This window comes from Acinonyx jubatus, chromosome A3 (assembly GCF_027475565.1).
Source record: "Acinonyx jubatus isolate Ajub_Pintada_27869175 chromosome A3, VMU_Ajub_asm_v1.0, whole genome shotgun sequence".
Classification (NCBI taxonomy): domain Eukaryota; kingdom Metazoa; phylum Chordata; class Mammalia; order Carnivora; family Felidae; genus Acinonyx; species Acinonyx jubatus.
Genome location: NC_069388.1, coordinates 71062424 through 71083589, shown reverse-complemented (window position 1 = coordinate 71083589; position 21166 = coordinate 71062424). Strand labels below are relative to the sequence as shown.

The following is a 21166-nucleotide window of genomic DNA, read 5'->3' as shown; positions in this document are numbered from 1 at the left end:
AAGTAACTGCAGGATAGTATGGAAACAAGCTCAGAGGAGTTACCCAGAAAATGCTTCCATATGTAAAGTGCCCAGCATATCCTTATGAGATGATCATTAATGTTAATGATCATTAATATCATTAATATTAAGTACCTTTTCTTGTTTTACAGGACAAGTGAAATGCTTTCTAGAAAACTAATAATGAAAATGTTGGGAAAATATTTACAATAGTTATAGAGCTAAGTAAATTACTAAGTTAGGTGTTACTAAATAGAAAAACATGGAAAGGGCTACTTTCTCTGCTATGTAGGACAACTTTATTTAATGTGAAACTTTTCTGCCCCTGCCCTGCTTGCTATCTCTCAAAAATAAATAAACACTAAAAAAAAAAAAAAAAAGAAGAAAGAAAGAATCTTGATTAGGGGCACCTGGCTGGCTCAGTCAGAAGAGTGTGTGATTCTTTATCTTGGGGTCGTGAATTCAAGCCCCATGTTGGGTGTAGAGATTACTTAAAAATAAAATCTTAAAAAAAAAAAAGAAAAAATCTTCATTAGAATCAAGATCAATTCTACATGAGTTAATCTTATACATTTTAAAAAACTACAGTTCTTTTTTCTTTCATGTGTATTTTGAGAGAGAGAGAACGCACAAGTGAGCAGAGGAGGGACAGAGAGAGAGAGACAGAATCCCAAGGTGGCTCTGCGCTGTCAGCACAGAGCTGGACACAGGGCTCCATCTCATGAACCATGAGATCATGACCTGAGCCAAGATCAAGAGTTGGATGCTTAACCTACTGAGCCACCCAGGTGCCCCTAAAAAACTATAATTCTAAAAGTCATTTCAAGCACTAAACTTTCATTATATATATGGTTGTGTTAATTTGTTATATCAGAATGGCCATCTATCTTTTTTTCAAGTTTCACTGTAAGATTAATACAAAGTGAGTGAATGACAGACTACATTTTGTCATTTCGTGGATGTGATTGGTACATTGTAAGTTGTGCTTTTTTTAGCGGAATGTTTTTTTCATTTTAGTAAAATGCATTTATTCAAAAAAGAAGTATAGTACATTATAATTCTAAGGAAATTTTTATATTAAAAATGCCAGTCTTTTTGATTTAAATTGGAAAGGGTCTTATATAATACCTGAACAAGGAAATTCACAATCAAGGTTGAAATCTTGTCTATATTACCACATATTTCTAATTATACATTATTTTAAGATTATATATTCTAAACCATGGTTACAGAATTACTGTACAGAAATATATTGAAGGTATTATCTTTTGGTTTAATTCTCTACAACTTGAAAATAGAATTGTGACATGAAATGACACAATTATTTTTACTCTGAAAATAACAAGCTCTGAACTTCATCCTTCATTGTACTTTTCTAAAGAACTCACTTCTCATGAGCAAGTGTTCAATATTATTTAGCTAGGAAACCATTATATTATTAAAACTTGAATTTTTCTTTAACTCTATCCCAGTATTTTAAATATTTATGTGTTTTAGGATATGTGCAATTAAACCACACATTTGATCATAGCTTGAATAATACAACATTAAAAATAAATAAGATCTTCAAGTAAACAAACATGTTTCCAAATCATATTGCCAGTGTACATGAACCTATTCTCTGAAGACTAAAAGCTCTGCTTGTTTGAAAAAGTCAATGATTAGGTCTTTATAAGCAATTGAGGTTCTGTTTTCCTTCTAAACGTTCCTTTACTAATTTTTCCAAAGAGAAAAGATGCTCATCTGCATCTTCTGGCACAATGTTCCTAATAGAATTTGCAAGTTCAAAAAGATATTCTGTATTTTTTCCACTTGGACCAGCTGCATTAAAAATTTGTTCAGCAATGTCTTCCAGAGGTGCAGGACCAAGATAATTAGGATTATCACATGTTCCAATATATAGCAACACACTAAATGGTTTTGTTGTGGGATCTTTTGGATAAAAAATGACTGTTGTGGTCCTGTAGCCTCCTTTCTCTCTGAAGTCAAGGTATGCTTTTACTTCTTCTTCCTTTCCTACTGGCAGTCTGTAAGCAACACCCCATACACAACCCTGTTGAAAAATGAAAAGAACGTATTATTTAGAATTTACAGGGCTAAAATAGGTGAAGATATGTTATGCTCTAAGAAAATAGCTGTATGTTCTTAGAAGTCAGTGTAGTTTTGATTCACTTAAAGTGCACTGAGGGGTGCTTGGGTGGCTCAGTGGTTAAGCATCCAACTTCGGCTCAGGTCATGACCTTACGGTTTGGCCCCACATTGGGCTCCGCGCTGAGCGCCCAGAGCCTGCTTTGGATTCTGTGTCTCCCTCTCTGCCCCTCCACTGCTCACACACTGTCTGTCTATCTCTCTCTCTCTCAAAAATAAACATTTTTTTTTTTTTTTAAAGCGCACTGGGAGGTACAAACTAAACAATAAAGGAAATCAGCATTTTAAATTCTTCAGTCTGAATAAGTAATTTCTTGCACACTAGGATATTTATCATTGTTTAAGTTTTAAAAATCGTATCTTTTAACTAGTGGGACTGAAAAAAAATCAGGTGTTCATTTGGTCATTAAACACAGTTCTAAAGTTTTAAATCCTTAAACATTTCACTGATGGTACAGGACGGTAGTTTCCAAACTGCTTTATGGAGTGTTGTAGCCACTTGGGAGCCTACCTTTGGGGATGTAAGTGCTGGGTGCTATCTGGGAGGGCTTTGATACACCAACTTACTTTAGCTAAAACTGAGTGTCACTTATCTTTTTACCGGCTGTTTCCTTATTTACAGAAAGGGTTCTTTGTTTTAAAAGGTCTGTAAGAAAGCAATCAACTACTGAAGGCCATAGCAAGTTCATTTTCTTCATTTTTTCACTGCAGGAGCTTTCAAATATCCTTTGTAAATAACTCCATGCAGAATACTAAATGGCAGTCTTTTTTGTTGAGAGCCCATGAACAAAGTGTCAGTAAAAAAACTGGCTGCAGAGGTTTTTTGGTTTGTTTTTTAGTGTTAATAAAATATCCGATATAAACAGGATTTATTTATAGTTTGTAGTTATAGATTATCTAGTTTTTTTCACAACCTTTAATTACTAGCTTTAATTATTAAACTCTAGGTTGCAAAGTATCTTCTTGAGTGAATTTTTTTTTAATGTTTATTTTTGAGAGAGTGCAAGCTGGGAAGGGTCAGAGAGAGGGGGACAGAGGATCTGAGGTGGGCTCTGCACTGACAGGCTGACAGCTAGCCCAATGTGGGGCTCGAACTCGGGAACGGTGAGATCATAACCTGAGCCGAAGTTGGATGCTCAACCAACTGAGCCATCCGGTGCCCGGTTCTTGAGTGAGTTTAACATTCTGTAGAAACAAAGTGCCATTTATTGACTTTAATTAAGAGTTACAGTTACCAGTTTGAGGCCATTTTTATAGATGCTTTTCCTAATGTAAATTAGGAAAGCATTTCATTATTTCACCATTATTCATTTCCTGTTGATAGCTGCTTGACTTTTGTATATCAAAGTCATTTACAAAGTTAAATTTTTACCTTCACACTATGAATGTCTGAATCTATACCTCAATGAAATGATTGAAAATATTTAAGAAACAGAGGACTATCAGGTAAATACGTTTTCTAGTGCCCCAAACCTGTTTAAAAACCTGTTGTGCTACTAAAAAATTAGGCAAGAAAGAAAAGTGGTAACTCCTGACAGGGATTTTTGCTGAGAATAGTATACTCCTAGCAAATATGAGAGTTTCAATGGTTCCACTTGATGTGGCAAGTATGGCCAAGTGTGCTTCAGTGGCAGTATGGCTGTCTGAGGCCTAGCGCCATTAATGCCAAATTCTTAGTCAATAAACTCAAGAAAAAAAAAAAAAGACTACATGCCATTTGGTTTTATTTTGTTGTCTACCGGGCATTCTGCATTCCAGCTTTTCCCAACAGTTAAAAAGAAACACAATAAATACAGAGAGGAATTCTAGACCTACTGTTCAAGCTGTCTGTGATGACTTAGGCTAATAAAATTCCATTGATTATTAAAACTGAGAAACATCTCAACATTTTATATGATTAAAGACTACACAAAAAAAGAACAATAATACCATACCCCAGGATCTTCAACAAGAGTCACAACTCTTCCAGGCTGTTTTAAAAAAAGTAAAAAAAAAAAAAAATTTTTTTTCTGAATCAAAAGTTTATCAACTAACTGAGCATTACCAATTTATTGTTGACATGGAATATTTTAATTGTTCATACTAAACACCTCCATAAAGTACTCATTTTTATGATAAATTTTCAAGTGAATTAAGAATATACATTATCCAAAGTATCTTGACTTTTCTAAAAGATTCCCTTCAATTTATGTATATTAGCTATATTATATTCACTTAAAAAAATGGATATATTAAAAAAAATACCTGTGACTAAGGCTCATGTAAAATGAAAGACAAAGGAAGAAGCAATTATAAAAGTTCTGATCAGATTGCTATAGTTTTATTAGGGAACAAAACATGCTCTTCCAGAGTGCTTTCCTATAATAGGGAAGTGGCCCTCAAACTTTAGTGTAGATCACAATTACATGGAGGGTTGATAAACACACTGCTTGTGTACAGTCCCAGAGTTAATGATCCTGTAGATTTGGAGCTGTTTGAGAATTTGCCTTTTTTTTTAAGTACACTTCCTACCTGGTGCCAAAGGCTATGTATCTACTGACATGTTAGCCTCATTAGTGAGAATGCTGAATTCTAAGCCACATTTTAACATATTTATTTGCCCATTGTCTGACACACAGGGAGCATAAATAATTCAGGTATTTGTGTCATCTTCATTGCTATTTCCTTCTGGTCTTTGTCCATTTGTATAGACAATTTGTAATCACGGAAAACATGGGATTTGGGATTATGTTTCTTATTTAATTTAATTACATTTTCCTGTTAGTCTTATCATACGTTTTAATAGTTGCATAATATTGTATCATCAATGAGCTATAATTTAAACATTCCTGTGTTGGGCATTTCAATTTCACCTTTTTTCTATTTAAGATAATGCTATAATGAGGACACATATCTTGGTGTGGGTTATGTAGGCACTTCCATATTACTTTCAATTTCAAGATGAATTAGGAGCTATTTATTGACTACTTAGTGTGTGTTGTAGAGAAGATAAAACCTTAATTCTTGCTTTCAAGAGTTTATATTATAATTCTGGAACACAAACTTAACACATGAAACAGGTAGAGAACACTTAAGGGCTAAGATGTATGGTATGAAGGCAATTAAGAATTTTGAGTCTTGGGTGGTCAGAAAGGAAAACAAAATTCTGGCAAAAGGGCATGATTTACAAGTGCAGGCCTAGAGGCAAGACTACACCAGGCTAAATGTTTGACTAGCAGAGGGCCCCACCTGGAGAGATGATTCAGAAAGAAAATTGGAGAAATAGGATAGTCAGATTTGAAGAGCCAGAGTGGAGGTGAAATTAGGGGACAATGGAAAATAAGAAGCCACTGAAATTTGGGAGAAATAGGAAATTAGGAGCTACTGCAGCACTGACTAGAAGCTGACTGGCATGATAAAAGGTGTTTGGGGAAGATGAGTGGTAAAGTGTATAGTATGGTTAGAGTGGGAAGAAGGTAGACCCTGAGTAAGAAATGTTCGTGGTCCTGGTGACAAGTTCTGCACTCCACCTTTCCTTGTCTCCCCTTGTATCCAACAGTCATCAATTACTGGTAACTGTCTGTTGAATCTTTTTCTGTATGTTGTTCCTCTGTATCCTTCATTTGCTTCCTTAGGGACCTTGTTGCCTGCCTCTAGTTTTGTTTACCTCTAGTCTATTCTCTACTTGGCAGTGGAATGACTTTCTAGTGCAAAAATTGGGTCACTCACTCCTGTGCTTTGAATTTTTTCAGGGTTTAAAAATTCTACAGGATAAAACTAAAAGTTCTCAGCATGATTTAACTACAACCCTTATTTCTTACCACTTTTTCCCTCAATATGTACTGATTTATTTATAACTTTAACAAACATTCGTATCTTTGGATATACCAGTGCTCAGTATAGAATGCCCTTCCTTGCTTTTCTGTCTCTGGGATATCCTCCTGCACTACATCCATAAAGGCTTGGCTGACTCCTCAGGTGACTTTGCAGCAGATTTTTCTCCTAAACTGTGATTTTCCCTTTTATTCACTTTCCTGTGGCACTTGTCAGGTATTGTTTGCATAGCTGTCTCCTAAGTGCTCAGTAGTAATTGTTGAAAGGGGAAGGAGTGGTAGAAAAGTCCTGGACTTAGGTGGTGGCAGCTGAAACAGAAAACAAGAGTACATAGGGACTCATTTTAAGGGGATATAAAGGACTCCCTGTGACAGCTTATGGAACAGACATGGACTTTTGGCACTACTGAAAATTTACTTGGAAACATTTTCTAAAATTTATGTTCTTAGTCTCTAAAATACATATATATTATTGAGAAACAATGTATATTTGTAAGTCACATGAAAGGCTTTTGGGGGGACTGAAACTAAAGCAGGGGTCTTTCAAGCTGAATGGGTTGGAGGATATTGTGAAATGAGTCATTATAGATGCTTTCATTGAGTAATGAGTAATTTTTCTGATCTAGGTCTAGAAAAGTTAGAGATTTAGTAAATGTTCATGATTATCTCGTGTTAAAATGTTTCTTTTTGAAATTGAAATATATTCTCTCTGCTGTGAAAAATTTTTCACATTTAAATAAATCCTTAATTTGGGTGAGACAGTGCCAGTTTTTTTATATATAAATGAGATGCTTAATAAAACTTAGGAAGAAATTAAAGTTTAATGAAGCTAAAAAGAAACCATAATTGAAGTAGGTTTGGTATTTTTCCCACAAATGTCACATCGCAGTATGTGGAAATGAGCCTAACATTTGTTTAATAATATCACATTTCATATGTAATGATGACTAACTTACTAGGAGCATATGTTGCTATAAAAAACATAGTCCTATAAAACATCCACATCATTCTTCTAATTTGCTGGATATCTTTGTAGCCTTTTGTATTTATATAAGGCTGGTGATCCATTGTAATAAAAAATATTAAAATATTCTTTCCAGTTTTAACAAAATAGTATACTTAAAAAAATAGAGTTTCCTTTAATTTTCTATGATGTATTCTTTAACTAAAAGTAAGTGTAAAACTATTAGCCATTGCAGTCCCCTTGTACCCCAACTTACCTGCCCTATATTTTAGTAAATTTAAGTAAAAAGATACTGGCTTTTATAGCTCCTTTTTTCTTTTAAAGAATCATGAGCTGTTGTATTGACTTGACAACTTCTTATTGTTCTGTTCCAACAGTGTACATATCTCAATATGCTATATAACAAACATATATGTTTTGATTGAAACTAGAATAGTAAAATATGCTATCAAAACATTTGTAAGTATTTAATACTTCGTCATTAAAATTGGAGCCTTTCTTTCTTCAGAATAGAAATTTTAAGTGTTCGTATCTGACAACTCAAAAGGCATTTTACTTCACTTAGAAGTTTTATTTAACTCTTTAAAGTCTTAAACATTGTTTTATAATATATATTTTTTAAGATTTTATTTTTAAGTAATCTCTACACCCAGTGTGGGGCTTGAACTTAAAACCCTGAGATCCAGTTGCATGCTCTACCGACTGAGCCAGCCAGGCACCCCTCTTTTATAATAGTCTAGAAGAAATTTTGGACATGAAGCTCCTGTTGGCTTACAAATGTGCATTTGCCCTAAGTCACTACCGTTTTCCAGTCATTTGCCTACTATATTGTGTTTTGGGGCCAATATTAATTTCTCTTTAAAAAACAGTAATCAAGCTCATACATAGCTCTGAGTACTTTAGAGAACATACAAACAATAAAACATTTTGTGCACTTCCAAAAGTTAGAAGGTTAAGTAAACCAAGTACAGTATTTAAGTTATCCAAATTGTTACCCACAACCTTGTTTTCCTTGTGGATTGGTTGTTTTGCAGCCAATACAAGGCTGAGCTGCTACTAGTTTTCTAGTATACATATATTGGGATGAAAGTCTTCTAATGAGTGAAAAATAGATCAAGGAACTTACATTTCACATTTATAATTTAGAGGAGAAACGTGGAGAAATAAAGATTAAAATAATGCTGGACACAGTAATGGGCACTGTGTTACTCAAGTAACAAACCGAGAACTCAAATATTTAACTTCGCCGATACCTGACAACTAAAGTGATCACGGTAAGCTCCTTAACAACCGGAGATAATTTTGGAAACTAGTTCCTATGTGACCTTAGATGTCATAAAATAAAACTTTTGGAAATAATATGCTTGTTTAAACTTAAACCAATGAAAGTCTGCCAGAATGCAGAAATGCCAACAAATTTAATTGCTAAAAAGCTAAAGCTGAATGTGCAGGTTGATTTTAGTATTCAAGTCTGTGGTGAAACGGAGATTGATTTTCCCGCCTTTTTTTTTTTTTTTTTTTTTTAAATGGCAGAGGTCGCTCACAGATGGGGCTTCCTGCCAGCCCATCAGCCTTGGGCGAGCTTGTGCGCCTTTGCCCCTGTTTCTTGCTTTCCCAAGAAACTAACCATCAGCGTCTCAAGAGGCTTCGGAAGTAGTGCCCTTGGTTTGGGAGAGAAGTAGAGGGCAGGTGGAGAGAAAGGTGCACAGATGTAACAGCATTATTCCTAACTTTCTTGCTCGGTCATCGTAAATGTTGGGGTGGAGGTCCAGCAGAGTTGGACCGCGAGTTGGGTGGGAAGCGGCGCTCCGAAGGCAGTTAAGGGTGGGGGGCTGACTGGCGCCTCACCTTGCCCGGGACCCCGCGGTGGTCGGTGCTCCCCTGCCAGAAGCGCCTGTTGTAGCCTGTGATGTATCCAACCAACTTGTCCTGATAGGGGAAGTCCACTTTCCAGATCAGGGACCCGTAACCAAAAACCCACATCCTTTCCCTTGCTCTTCCGCTGTGACGGCGGTCGACCCTCAGCTCTGGTCTCTGCGGTGCCGGCCCCAGCGGGAACTGCAGCCTCGCAGATGCTAGTAACCGGCTGCGAGGGCGCAGGCGCAATGGCCGCGCTGCGCAAAGCACACTGGGACGTGTAGTTCGAGGGATGTATTCCGACTTCGTCAGTCAACGTTATTCTGTTTCCTTGCTTGGGGTATCAAGAACGATTGACCTTCGGTTCGCTAAGCAGTGGGTTCTTTTTCAGCCTCTGTAAGTCACCCTAACCTCCTGTTGCGCATGTGCACTGGACTACAATACCCACAATCCCTTTATAGGCTTTGTGGCTCAGAGGTTGGAACTGTGTGCTGTTTTCGAACGCTTTCAAGGAGAAACGGAAGGGCAGAGTCGCGCCTGGTGTCGCGGCCGGTGTGGTGTAGATAACGGGAAAGAGACATACAGGAACCGCGGTTGTGTCACGTAGGAAGACATTTTGTTCTGCTTTGGAATTGGGTTTTTGTCCATTTAACAGCAGCCAGAGGAGCGCAAGTTGTGAATGCCGTATTTGACTTTACACCTAAGAAACTCACCTTTCTCATAAAAGCGGGAAGTTTACGAGAGAAGTTTTACGCCTGCGGAAGAGCTACTAGTGCTTCAGCTCATATCAATTTTACGCGCTAAACGACCTTATTTATCTTTAGCATTATCAGCAGCTCAGAAGAGAATAGGCGAAGGTTTTTGCCTTATGTACAGGCTGTAGAAGCGATATGTGGAACCTGAAATTGTGTACAGAATTTGGGTTCTGTGCATTCTGGGGAGAAGCTTTATAGCTTTCATGAGTTTTTCCAACAGGTGAAGATCCTAAAAAAAATGTTAAGGTCTGCAGCCTAGCGCCACTACTCCAAAATATTGTTTAGGAGGCGCACTCAGACTATCATGCTGTGTTTCTGTATGTGAAAATAGAAGCCTTAGCAAATCCTTGTTTCTTGAGATTTTTTTTTTTAATGTTTATTTTTTGAGAGAGAAGAGCGAGCGTGTGGGGGAGCGGCAGAGAGAGAGAGGGAGACACATAATAAGAAGCAGGCTCCATGCTGTCAGCACAGAGCTGGAAGCCGGGCTAGAACCCACAAACTGCGCTATCATGACCTTAGCTGAAGTCAGATAGTTCACCAGCTGAACCACCCAGTCACCCCTTTCTTGAGGATTTCTATTTCATCGTCCTTAGCTATATAAAAGAATACTAAGACACCCAGGTTCAGAGTATTATTTGAAGTGTTAAGAAACCAGCAAGAAACTGCTACAAAGAAAAACATTTTAAGAATAACCAGGCCTTAGGGTACCTGGGTGGCTCAGTAGGTTAAGCTTTTGATTTCAGCTCTGGTCTTGATCTCCAGGTTGGTGAGTTCCAGCCCCGCCTTTGGCTCTGTGCTGACTGCTCAGTCTGGAGGCTGCTTTGGATTCTGTGTCTCCCTTTCTCTCTGCCCCTCCCTCCCCTTCTCACAGTCTGTCTCTCTCTCTCTCTCTCAAAAAATAAACATTAAAAAAATTTTATATAAAAAAAACCATTAAAGAATAACCAGGTCTTTTTATATATTCTCGAAGATTAAGTGTCAAATCGCTTGGGATGCAGAAAATTTTGAAAAAAGTATCTGACCATTCATATACTTGCCATGTGGATCCAAAAATTGACATTTTGCCACAATTACTTTATTTCTTTTTTCTCTATATATGCTTTTTAATCTAAAACATTTAAAGTAAGTTGCATTTGTTACTTTTCATTGCTATGTACTTAAAGAATAAGGACTTTCTCCTAATAACCATAATGCCATTTCTAAGGAAATTAGCAGAATTACATAATCAAATATCTATTACATACTCAGATTTCCTTGTCTCATAATTGCTTTCTGTAGCTGATACTAATTTTTTTTTTAATTCTTTAGAAAGAGAGAGAAAGAGAACATGAGCTAGGGAGAGGGTTGGGCGGAGGAAGAGAGAGAGAGAGAGAGAGAGAGAGAGAGAGAGAGAGAGAGAGAGAATCCCAAGCTGGCTCCACACTCAGCACAGAGCCCCGACGAGGGGCTCAATCCTGCAACCCTGGGATCTAGACCTGAGCCGAAATCAGGAGTCAGACTCTCAACCGAGTGAGCCACCCAGACACCCCTGTAGCTGATACTTTGATATTTTTTTCACCATCCAGGATCCAGTTGAGGTTTTTGGTTGTTTGACTTTATGCTTTTATTTAGTCAAGAGCATAGGAAAATTTCTGTAAAAGGAGATTTTACATACAGTTGATGCATGTGAACTAGTTGGTATTAAGGTTTGAGGGGAATGGTGATAGTACATTTCTTTTGGCTTCTTCCTTGGCTTCTTCCCTTTAGAAGCTCAAAGATACTACCCAGTTCTGATATTTTTTCAGGTTATTTCCTGTTAATCTAGATCCATTAACAACATTTGTAATTATGAGGAAGGCCAGTAAGATTCGGAAAGGGATTCATACTTGTTTTCACTTGAATGCTATTTTTTAATGTCTTTGGAGGCATATTCTTATGCATGTGCTTGTGTTTTTCCTACATAGAAAGAATTTTTTCTTGTATCAGATGAATATGCTTATAAATTGCCATAAATTGTGTAGTCTGTTCTTTTTTTGTGAAATTTGGATATAATGGCCTTAGCTGGAAGTTAGCATTGATGAGGGAGCATAAGGCAAGCTAAGGGCCAAGCACAAGCTAGCACTACCCCCCTGCCCCCAAATATGTGATATCCCTCAGGCACTCTTGGCTGCCCAAAAACAAAGGAAAAAAACAAATGGTTAACTGATAGAGATCACAGTCATACAGGACTTGGGTCTCCATCAGTTTACAAATACCTTGGTACAATTACAAAAAGGGGGCAATTTTATCAATAGCCTGAAGTCCAGGAACTCCCTACTATCATAATGTTAATGCTTTGTTAGAGGGAAAAGCAATCTTAGTTTGACAATAGCTAGGCCTCCATGGATTTTGTGAGTCTTTAGAATATGAAAATCCCATTGGAAACTTCCCCTTGACTTTACTTCCCACACACAACTCCCAGGTATATAACCAGTCACTCTTCACAACCCCAGTGCAGCTCTTTCTGCCCACAGCTCTGTCCCTGTGTTTTAGTAAAATCACCTTTTTGCACTGAAGTTGTCTTCAAGAATTTTTTCTTGGCCGTCCACTCTGAACCCCCACCATCACCACTAAACCTCATCAGCATGGTTCAACAAAATGTAGCCTGGCATTCAAAGTTCTCCATAGTTTGGCCTTCAGCTACCTCTGTGTGAGAAGTAAGTGAGATGATTCATTTTCAGAAATGTCAAATAAAAGTTGTGCTGTTTAGTTAACAATAGGTTCACAACTTACTGGAATTATGTATGATTTCTCCTCCCACCCCCCCTCAAGGAGTCCCAAACCCTTAGACCCTTCACTTCCTGGTTCTTCCCTTTTACATTTCTGGGGCTTATTTTTACAGGCTTTGCAAAGAGTACAAGCCAAAGAACTGAAGTCTCTGTGCCTCACCTAAAGGAATGTACATTTGTTCCAATCAGATTACCTTTTTTTTAAAAGGCTTTATTTATTTATTTATTTATTTATTTATTTAACAATTTAACATATACCATCGTGTGAATTTAAGGTGTACAATGTATTAGTTTGATACATTTCTATATTTTAATATGATTCTTGTTATAGCAGTATTTATCACATTATACAATTATAATACCATATTGTCTGGATTCATTATACTGTTCATTAGATCTCTATGGCTAATTTACTATTCATTGCAAGTTTGTACCCTTAGACAACATCAATTTTACTACCCACGCCCTTCCTGGAAACCACTATTTTATTCTGTTTTTTCCAAATTTGGCTTTTTTAGATTCCACATAAAACTGGTATCATATAGTACTTGCCTTTCTCTTTCTGACTTATCTGACATTATTTCATAATGTGCTCAAGGTCTATCCATGTTGTCACAAGTGGCAAGATACCTTCCTTTTTTGTGGCTGAATGATATTCCATTGTATGTATTTACCACATCTTTTTTTTTTGTTTGTTTTTTAATTTATTTTTTTTAACTTACATCCAAGTTAGTTAGCATATAGTACAATAGTCAGATTACTTTTTGCCTTACTTGGGCATAGGTGACATCCAGGTAAGGCTATAACCTCTGTAGTACTCAGCCCATGAGGAATGATGGGAGGGACTTCACCTTAGGAGATAAATTGACTGCTGTAACTGCCCCAAGTGTGCCTGTCCATATTGCTCTTGCAAGAACATTGGTCAAAGCCTCACTTCACTGTGCCCCCCGAGTCTCCGGGTCCCTCCTTTGATTGGGTCAGCAGGCATATTTCTCACATTTGGGGGCTTGCCCAGGATTCACCTCTACCCGTGGGGTCTAGGTCCTCCTGCGAGAGAGGAGACATCTCCCACCCCGGTTTGCATGCCCTTTCCACGGACAGGCCCCTGGTCCCTGTAGAATCCATGGAGCTCAAGATTTTTGCATTTGGAGACAGAAGAAGTGACCCTGGGGAAAGCGTAAAAGGCACCGCGGCAACCTGGTAACTCTGTGCACAGACCAAGGTAGGAAAATTGGACTATAAGTATTGCCTGGGGGATGGGAAATTGTGAGAGGCTGAGTGTGTGTGACTGAGATGTATTCTAGATATGAAGGGAATGTGGAGTCTAGATCTGTGGTTCAGTTCTCCTGCAAAGAAAACAGGTGGAGACGGACAAAGTTGGTTCTGGAGAGTACACAGGAAACCTCCATTAAAGGGGCCTTTGGTGCCCCGAGGGAAACTCAGGAGCAGGAACTAGCCTGGTCTAGGATGAGGAACAAAAATTCTAGGCCTAGGGGTAAGGGAAGAGAAACCCACAAAGAGGTGGGGTCTCTTCATATTCCCTCAGATAGTCTACTGTAGTACAGAGAGGATACAGGGAATAAGGACAAACATAAAATGATCAAATTCTGCTGTTTTGTTTGGACTAAAGACCAGTTAAAGGGCCATCTGTTTTTTGGCTCAGAAGAGGACTGGGTCCATCAGGCCCTAGTCCATTATGCAAATGATAAAAGTTCTAGTACACTGGAGGAAAGGGATTATGCTGAGACTGAGGAAACATGGGATCTTCATCAGTCCCCAAGGACTCTCCTTGGAATGCCTTCTAACCCATTGGAACGAAATTCATATTGCAAGGTTGAAAAAACAAACAAACTCATCTTCTTTTGTAATACTGGCCTCAATACTCCTTAGGAGATGAGGAAAAAAAAAAAAAGGTCTATGGGGACACTAGTGATTGTCTAAACCGGCCTTCTCTGGTTGCTGGTGGAGATGTATGTGGGGCATTCTCCCTCATTCATTTCCTGGGTTAATGACTATGATAATCAGAGCCAGTTGTCTGTGGTTAGTCTACCTCAGGAGGGAGACTTTAAGGAATAATCCCAAGCAGCTGCTGAAACTCCTTCCTTTTGTTTTGAGGAAATTCCCTGTCTTCTCAGGCCTGACATAGACTCCATATTTCCACTTTGGTGGGGAAAAAAACCCCAAACAAACATGGTACCTGCTCCTCTGTCCAAGCTGACAACCAGAATCATTCTCTGCCTTCTGCTAGCACCTGTCCTCTTCTGCCTTCCCCTTCCCCTCCTCCTGATTCTGCCCCACCTAAGGGTGAGGTCTGCATAACTGATTCTATATACTCCTTGGTGACTTCAGCATCATTGGCTCCTCCTCACACCCTCATTGTCAAGGAATGAAGAACACCCACTTTGAACCATCTACTTCAGATTCCCCCACTGGTGTCCCTGGTAAAAACTGACAATGGGGAGCAAGTGATTGACTTTTAAGTGGATGCAGTTGAAACATATTCACCGTTTAAACTAATTTAAGTTTGTTGGTTTGAGATAGACATGTATTTAGAGTTATCAGCATTAAATATGAAACTTACTCTCCTGGCAAGGGTGTTCAGCCAGCTGAGTAAAAGTTTGCCAGAGTAGACCCTGATTAGGACAATAATGATCCTGGGGACAGGGTTAAGATGCAGGATTTAAGAGCTAATAATCAAAGGAATCAGGGAATCAGCTCCAAGATGTCAGAATGTCGGCAAGGCTTTTGAGATACTGAAAGAGAAGGAGGAAACCCCAGCTGTTTTCTTACAGAGGCTTAGAGGTCAAATGAAATATTCAGGCCTAGATCCAGAGAAACTAGTGGGGCAGAGTCTCCTGAAGATTAATTTTATCACTAGAAGTTGGCCTGATATTGCCAAAAAGTTACAGAAGATGGATGGATGCAATGAGAAGCAGAAGAACTGCTCAGGGAGGCACAAAAGATATTTGTAAAGAGGGATGAGGAGAGACAAAAACAGTTAAGATTATTGTAACTATTGAGAAAATGATTGAGATGAAAGGGGGAAATGATTAGGAAAACAAAGGCAAGAGAAATGTAGCTTAAATAAATCTTATAGCTTGTAGTCCACTGATGGACACTTGAAACGTGCAGAGCTTGACCTGCAGAGCCTTAAGGAAGGCTGCTTTAATGTTATAGTTTTATTACCTAGGTTTACTAAAGGTCAAGTAAGCTTTTGTTATCTCTGTTGAAATTTGTTAGCAAAAAGAGGGCTTAAAATGATGGCTAATTTTATCTCAAGTTTTCCTGGGTGGGTAATTGTTAAGATAGCTTTCAAAGTCTTTGATAGCCTGAAACTTTAAACTTTTGTTTGCACAATAAATGGGATTAAATTCATTGGATATTTAATGAGATAAAATGTTAAAGCCTTGATTACTAAACATAGATTTGCATTTAACTTTTTGTAGAGAAACTAAGGGTATTTGGGTCTGTTGGTAAGCATTCTTTGTGCTTAGTTGATTCATAAAATTGCCATCTAAAGAATTCTGATGTAATAGTTCACAATTGATAACTACTTTGTTTTCACTGGAGACTAAGGTTCTGCTAAATTCAGTTAAGATTGATGGAAATAAGGAAAGCAACTTTATATGTAAAAGTAGATATATAAAAAAAATAAAAAAAACAAGCAAATTTTTGTTGGAGGCAAAAGAAAATAATTTTGCCCTAAATGAGACTGGTTAGAGAGGAATGGCTTGGGACAAAATCTAAATACAAAGGAAAGTTGTAGAAGGTTCTTGAAGGCAAATCTTTGGAAAGGAATATTGTGTGATCACAATGGACTAAGGTTAAAATAAATGGATTTTAAAAGTACACTGGTAGGAGATTAAAATTCTGCTTTACTCTCTGTTAAAAAGACAACATTTTCTTGTTGTCTTTGGCTCTTGGCCTGGAAGGAACCCTGGAGGAGCTCTTATGAGCTGCCAATTAGGTACATTACAGTCAAGATTAAGAGAATAAGGAACGGGAAAGGAGATGTAAAAAAAAAAAAAAAAAATCTAAGGCTTTACTATGTCAGACCAGACTTCCCAAGGTCCTGGCACCAAGTGGTGTTTATGTGGCTGTTTAGGGCACTGGAAATGAGAATGTCCTCAGAGGAGACAAAGTCAGAACCCTGTAAGCCATACCCTTTGTGTGGAGACAATCACTGGAAAATCTGAATGCCCTCATGGACCTCAACATTCGAGAACTCAGATAACCAGTGTCCCTGAAAGGAACGGATGGGTCCTGGGGCTCTTCATGGTGACTCCCCTGAATCATCTGTCTATTGGAAACCCAGGGCCTTGGGTAACTCTAGAAATATAAGGAAATCTGGTTGATTTCCTTCTTGACACTGGATCTTTCCACTCCCAGCCAACTATCCAAACGCAGAGTAACAATTCAAGAAAACTTATGACTAAATTTTTCTTTCAGCCACCGGGGTGCATATGGGGAGACTTTTTTTCCCCACATTTTTTGATAATGCCATAGAGCCCTACTCCCTTGCTAGAAAGAGACATTATGACTGACTAGCATAATATGACTGACTAGGGACTATAGTGCTACTAGCTCCAGGGGGGATAAACAATTTCCTAAATTTATAGTAGTCTGGATATAGAAGATCAATCTTTCTTTGAGGTAAAATTAATTATGCCTCATGGAGTTGTTCCTATGGAAACTGGATGGCCAAAGGAAGATTTGAGAATTGAGAACCAAAAATTAGTTCAAATATTTAATTATTCTAAACAACAATATCACAAGATTCAAATAAATATGGAAGAGGAAGGAAAAGCTATAGTTAAATTAAAAAAAAAAGAAAATGACCAGACAGGTTAGGGATCTTGTGGATGACTACGGTTGCATCTTTACTTTACATGGTGTGACCTCCTCCCTAGGAGACATTGCATTTGGAATATTAATGCTTGTTGGTCTAATACTCTTTTTTTTCTTTAAAAAATTTTTTTCTTTTTGTATGTTATTTGTAGAAGCTTTGCATACGCCAGAAAAATAAGAAAATTTTGCTAGCCCAGACGTCCCAAATACCCTCCCATTATTTTGGACCTCAGGATTGAGCTCTGAACCTGCCCTGACTGCTGTACTCCTGTCATTGCCCCCTTTCAGCAGGAAGCAGTTGTTGTCCCAATTCCTAATGGCAGTTAGGAGTCAGGTGTTCAAAGAGGGGAATATGATAGGAAAAGATGGGATTAGTAGGCAAAGAGGGAAAGGTTAGGACCTGAGGTCCCTGGGTTGAAAACAAAAGCAAAACATATTTTAGAACAATGCTGGGAGGCCAACCACACAGACCCCCTCAGGCTTAAGATTGCTCTTAAAAAAAAAAACAAATGTCCCTGCCTTGTGCCCAAATTAAACTTTAAATGAAAATGGAATCAACTTAGAAGAGGAGGGATTGTGAGAATTAAGTGAGACGATTCATTTTCAGAAATATCAAATTAAATCTGTGCTGTCTAGTTAACAATAGGTTAATAACCTATTGGAAATAGGTACTAACCACCCCCCTCCCCTTCGACCACCCTGTGGAGTGTCAAACTCTTAAATACTTCACTTCCTGCTTCTTCTTCCCCTCTCCATTTTGTGGTCTTATTTTTGAGGGCTTTGCAATGAGCACTTGCCAAAGAACTGAAGTCTCTGTGCCTTACCTAAAGGAATGTACATTTGTTCCAGTCAGACTACCTTTTGCCTTACATGGGCATAGAAGACACCCAGGTAAGGCTGTAACCTCTGTAGTACTCAGCCAATGAGGAATCGGGGGAGGGACTTCAGGCTAAGAGATAAATTGCCTGCTGTAACTGTCCCAACTGTGCCTGCCCATCAGACACTCCCTCTTGCAAGAAAGTTGATTAAAGCCTTGCTTCACTGCCCCTGAGTCTCTGCTTCCCTACTTTGATTGGGTCAGTGGGCATATTTCTCACACTCCGTAAGCTCATTTTCCTCCTATTCTTTGCTTACCTAATCCTCTTTCCAAAGTGAACTGTTTGCCTTATTTACTGTGTCTTACTCACCTTTTTTGTTCATTTACATAATCGTGTCTTTCATTCTCCTTAAGAATGCTCTTCAGATCCTTCCTGTACTTTGGGACCCAGCTCACATCCCTCATAAGTTTCTCCCTTCTTTGACCACCCGTGGCTGTTTATCTGTACTTCTCTTAGAGCACTTACTTCCTTCTATTTTGAATCACATGTATTTATCATTTCTCTGAGACTGTACATAAATCTGTGTTATCTTTATATCTTCCACATTATTGATCAGCTAGTTGGTTCCCAGTAAGTAACTGTCAACTGCATAATTAAATGTTCTGTAGTAAATCTATCTCACTTTCATAGGAGCGGATCAGTTGATCTAATTAGATTAATCCATAGCTAATGCTAGCTCTTTGGCTCACCATAGAGTCAAGTTCTGCAGTTATAGCTTTATATTTAAATGTGACCATGGATAAATTTAAATTTCCTACAGGAAATGCTCTGCTTTCTTTTTAACTTCTCTTTTTAAACTGTCACTTTCTGGATAAATAATTTAGAATGTAGTTCTAGAAAGTTTTCTACCTGCATTGGACTAGACATGTTGGCATGTCCTGAACCATCTCCTAAGATCACTAAAGAAACTAAGGAAGGCTGGGATAGAAGTTTTACTGAGAGGGACTGCCCCTTGGGAGATAACTCTTCCCCTGAGAATCCTGAACCTTAGCCTCATAGTGGGATTAACCAGAAACTGTCTTTGTGAGAGTCATATACTGACAACTATACTGGACATTGACTCCAGGGGAAGGTGGAATGAACTTTGAAGGGAGATGATGAGGAAAAGGTCACTAATGCTGTGAAGAACTTTATGGACTTATGTAGGAAAGCTCGACTCTCTTGTTCGTTCCAGTATATTCTGTACGTAGGACTGTTTTATCAAAGAAAGAGAATATGTTCTGCCCCTTTTGGAAAGGACCAGCAGAAAAACTACAATTATTACTTACCTTTGTTCCTTTCAATAAATCTCCTTCATTCCTTTTTTGGGTTTAGCTTTTTCCTGGAGAGGGCTACAAACTGGAGAGGGCTACAAATTCTTGAGGCTGAGCATTTTTAGTTAAATGGCCATCTCTACGTAATAGAGTACATATTTGGGGTTAACTGGAGGTGTTTTAGCTCCCTCATCTATAGAATTGCAATGAATGCATTTTGGTGGGGTATGAACAGGAGCAGAGGCCTGCAGGAAGGAGATGCTCAGACATTTCCAGAGAAGGAATGATAGAACACTTAAAACTTCCTTGATTTCTTTAATAAGAACATTCCAGGGAATCCTAATTTCCCAGAGATGCTTCCTGCTCTAGACTCTAGTAGAAGATGTGGCATGACAGGTCTCTTTCTCCACCTCAGGCTTTTCCTCTGCAGTCCTGTGAGAGTTGCAGGACAGGCCTGCTTCGATCTGCTAATCTCTAGGAGTACAGTGTTGTTTTATTGTCTATAGTGTTTCTTTCTGCCTTGTTTTATAGACTGGTCAAAGGAATGGATTTTACAGAGGCTTACTCTGACACATGCTCCACGGTTGGACTTGCTGCCAGGGAAGGCAATGTTAAAGTCTTAAGAAAACTGCTCAGAAAGGGACGTAGCGTTGATGTTGCTGATAACAGGGGATGGATGCCAATTCATGAAGCAGCTTATCACAACTCTGTAGAATGTTTACGGATGTTAATTCATGCAGGTAAAGTACATTCAAGGTATGGAAGCTGGGCCTACAAGCTGGATTAATAAACCATAAAAAAGGTAATATGTGACTTATCAACCATGGTATTTGTTTTTCTTTTCTATGACCATAAAAAAACTGTCTATGCATTATTAAGAATGGTGAGATTGCCACCATTGCCTGTATGGTGTTCCAGCTGGACATCTATAAATGTTGTCCCTTGTATGTAACTTGCTGTGCCTGGCCCATTTTTATTGTTTGAGCTAGATGATATGGCAAGAATAGTCTGCTCTTTTAAGGATTTGGTAGTTACTAGTCATGTTTATTCTTTCTTCCTTTTCCAAACAGAAGGAGCAATGTTACTGAAATTGAGGGTGTTTGTGCTTTGGTTGAGTTAGTCTTTTTTTTTTTTTTTTTTTTAAATATTGTTCAGTTTCCTTAATTTGGGGAATCTTTACAAGTACTTTAACTCCCCCCCCGCCCCCCTGCCCACCCCCCCACCCCCCCAACGGAGTTCACACTAGAAAACAGGATAGACAAAGTCCCTGCCTTTATGATGCTTATATTCCTGTCAGGGGAGACAGACTATACTTAAATAATTAAACAAGATAATTTCAAAACATAAAAGCGTTGTAGAGAGAATAAAACAGGGTAATGGGACAGAGAGTAACTATGTGCTACTGCACATCTCTTTCCAACTCTGTGTTGAATTGACTTCATGCTTGTAACCTGAGATCAGCCAAGTGGGAATATTTACATGGGAGAAATCAACCAGTGCTTATGAACCAAAGCTTTAAATTTGGGTTTTTTTTCCCCCTGAGAGCCAGTGACACATTTGCCAGCTCACTACTGAGAGTAGGACTCAGTAAGAGACTAAATGAGAGATTCTGATGGGAGATGATGGGTAGGGTCGAGGAGATAATGGTGATTGAGCACTGCTTTGTAACGGTCATTATACTGGATGCTTGATGTACGTTTTTTTTTTAAGTCCATTTATTTTGAGAGATAGCATGAGTAGGGGAGGGGCAGAGAAAGAGAGAGAATCCCAAGCAGGCTCTGCACTGCCAGCACAGCCTGTGTGGAGCTTGAACCCACGAAGCTGAGAGATCAGGACCTGAGCCCAAAACTGATAGTTGCATGCTTAACTGACTGAGCCACTCAGGTGTCCCTACATTATTTACT

At 38.4% G+C, this 21166-nt stretch overlaps 2 protein-coding genes across 7 annotated transcripts in view; one reads left to right on the top strand and one right to left on the bottom strand.

Moving 5' to 3' along the window:
* The window catches only part of ASB3 (ankyrin repeat and SOCS box containing 3), a 113696-nt gene that overhangs the window by 15176 nt on the left and 77354 nt on the right, over positions 1–21166 (top strand). Inside the window, exons 1-3 of one of the 5 annotated variants that reach the window (XM_053200594.1) lie at positions 11283–12211; positions 13385–13505; positions 19794–20002. In XM_053200594.1, the coding sequence (XP_053056569.1) occupies positions 19807–20002 (196 nt within the window). In that variant the 5' untranslated portion in view covers positions 11283–12211; positions 13385–13505; positions 19794–19806. Of the gene's footprint in view, positions 1–11282; positions 12212–13324; positions 13506–16852; positions 18023–19793; positions 20003–21166 lie in introns of those variants that run through there. The other 4 variants (XM_053200592.1, XM_053200593.1, XM_053200595.1 and 1 more) reach the window with 4 other exon arrangements.
* On the bottom strand, positions 1059–9119 carry CHAC2 (ChaC glutathione specific gamma-glutamylcyclotransferase 2). Of its 2 annotated transcripts, XM_015074698.3 has the most exons (3): positions 8773–9101; positions 4083–4118; positions 1059–2053 (listed from the first exon to the last, which is right to left on the bottom strand). In XM_015074698.3, the coding sequence occupies exons 1-3, from the start codon at positions 8905–8907 to the stop codon at positions 1670–1672; spliced, it is 555 nt and encodes a 184-aa protein (XP_014930184.1). In that variant the 5' UTR covers positions 8908–9101; the 3' UTR covers positions 1059–1669. The 2 variants fall into 2 exon arrangements, with proteins under 2 accessions (XP_014930184.1, XP_026928261.1); XM_027072460.2 differs by lacking the exon at positions 4083–4118 and having other exon boundaries at positions 8773–9119.

What these genes read in the sequence shown, in the direction of transcription:
- CHAC2 (XM_015074698.3), bottom strand. Translation starts at nt 8,907, where the DNA reads ATGTGGGTTTTTGGTTACGGGTCCCTGATCTGGAAAGTGGACTTCCCC. An exon ending in ACCGCGGGGTCCCGGGCAAG is followed by an intron (nt 4,119 to 8,772) that starts GTGAGGCGCCAG and finishes TTTTTAAAACAG; the next exon opens with CCTGGAAGAGTTGTGACTCT. An exon ending in CTCTTGTTGAAGATCCTGGG is followed by an intron (nt 2,054 to 4,082) that starts GTATGGTATTAT and finishes ATTTTTCAACAG; the next exon opens with GGTTGTGTATGGGGTGTTGC.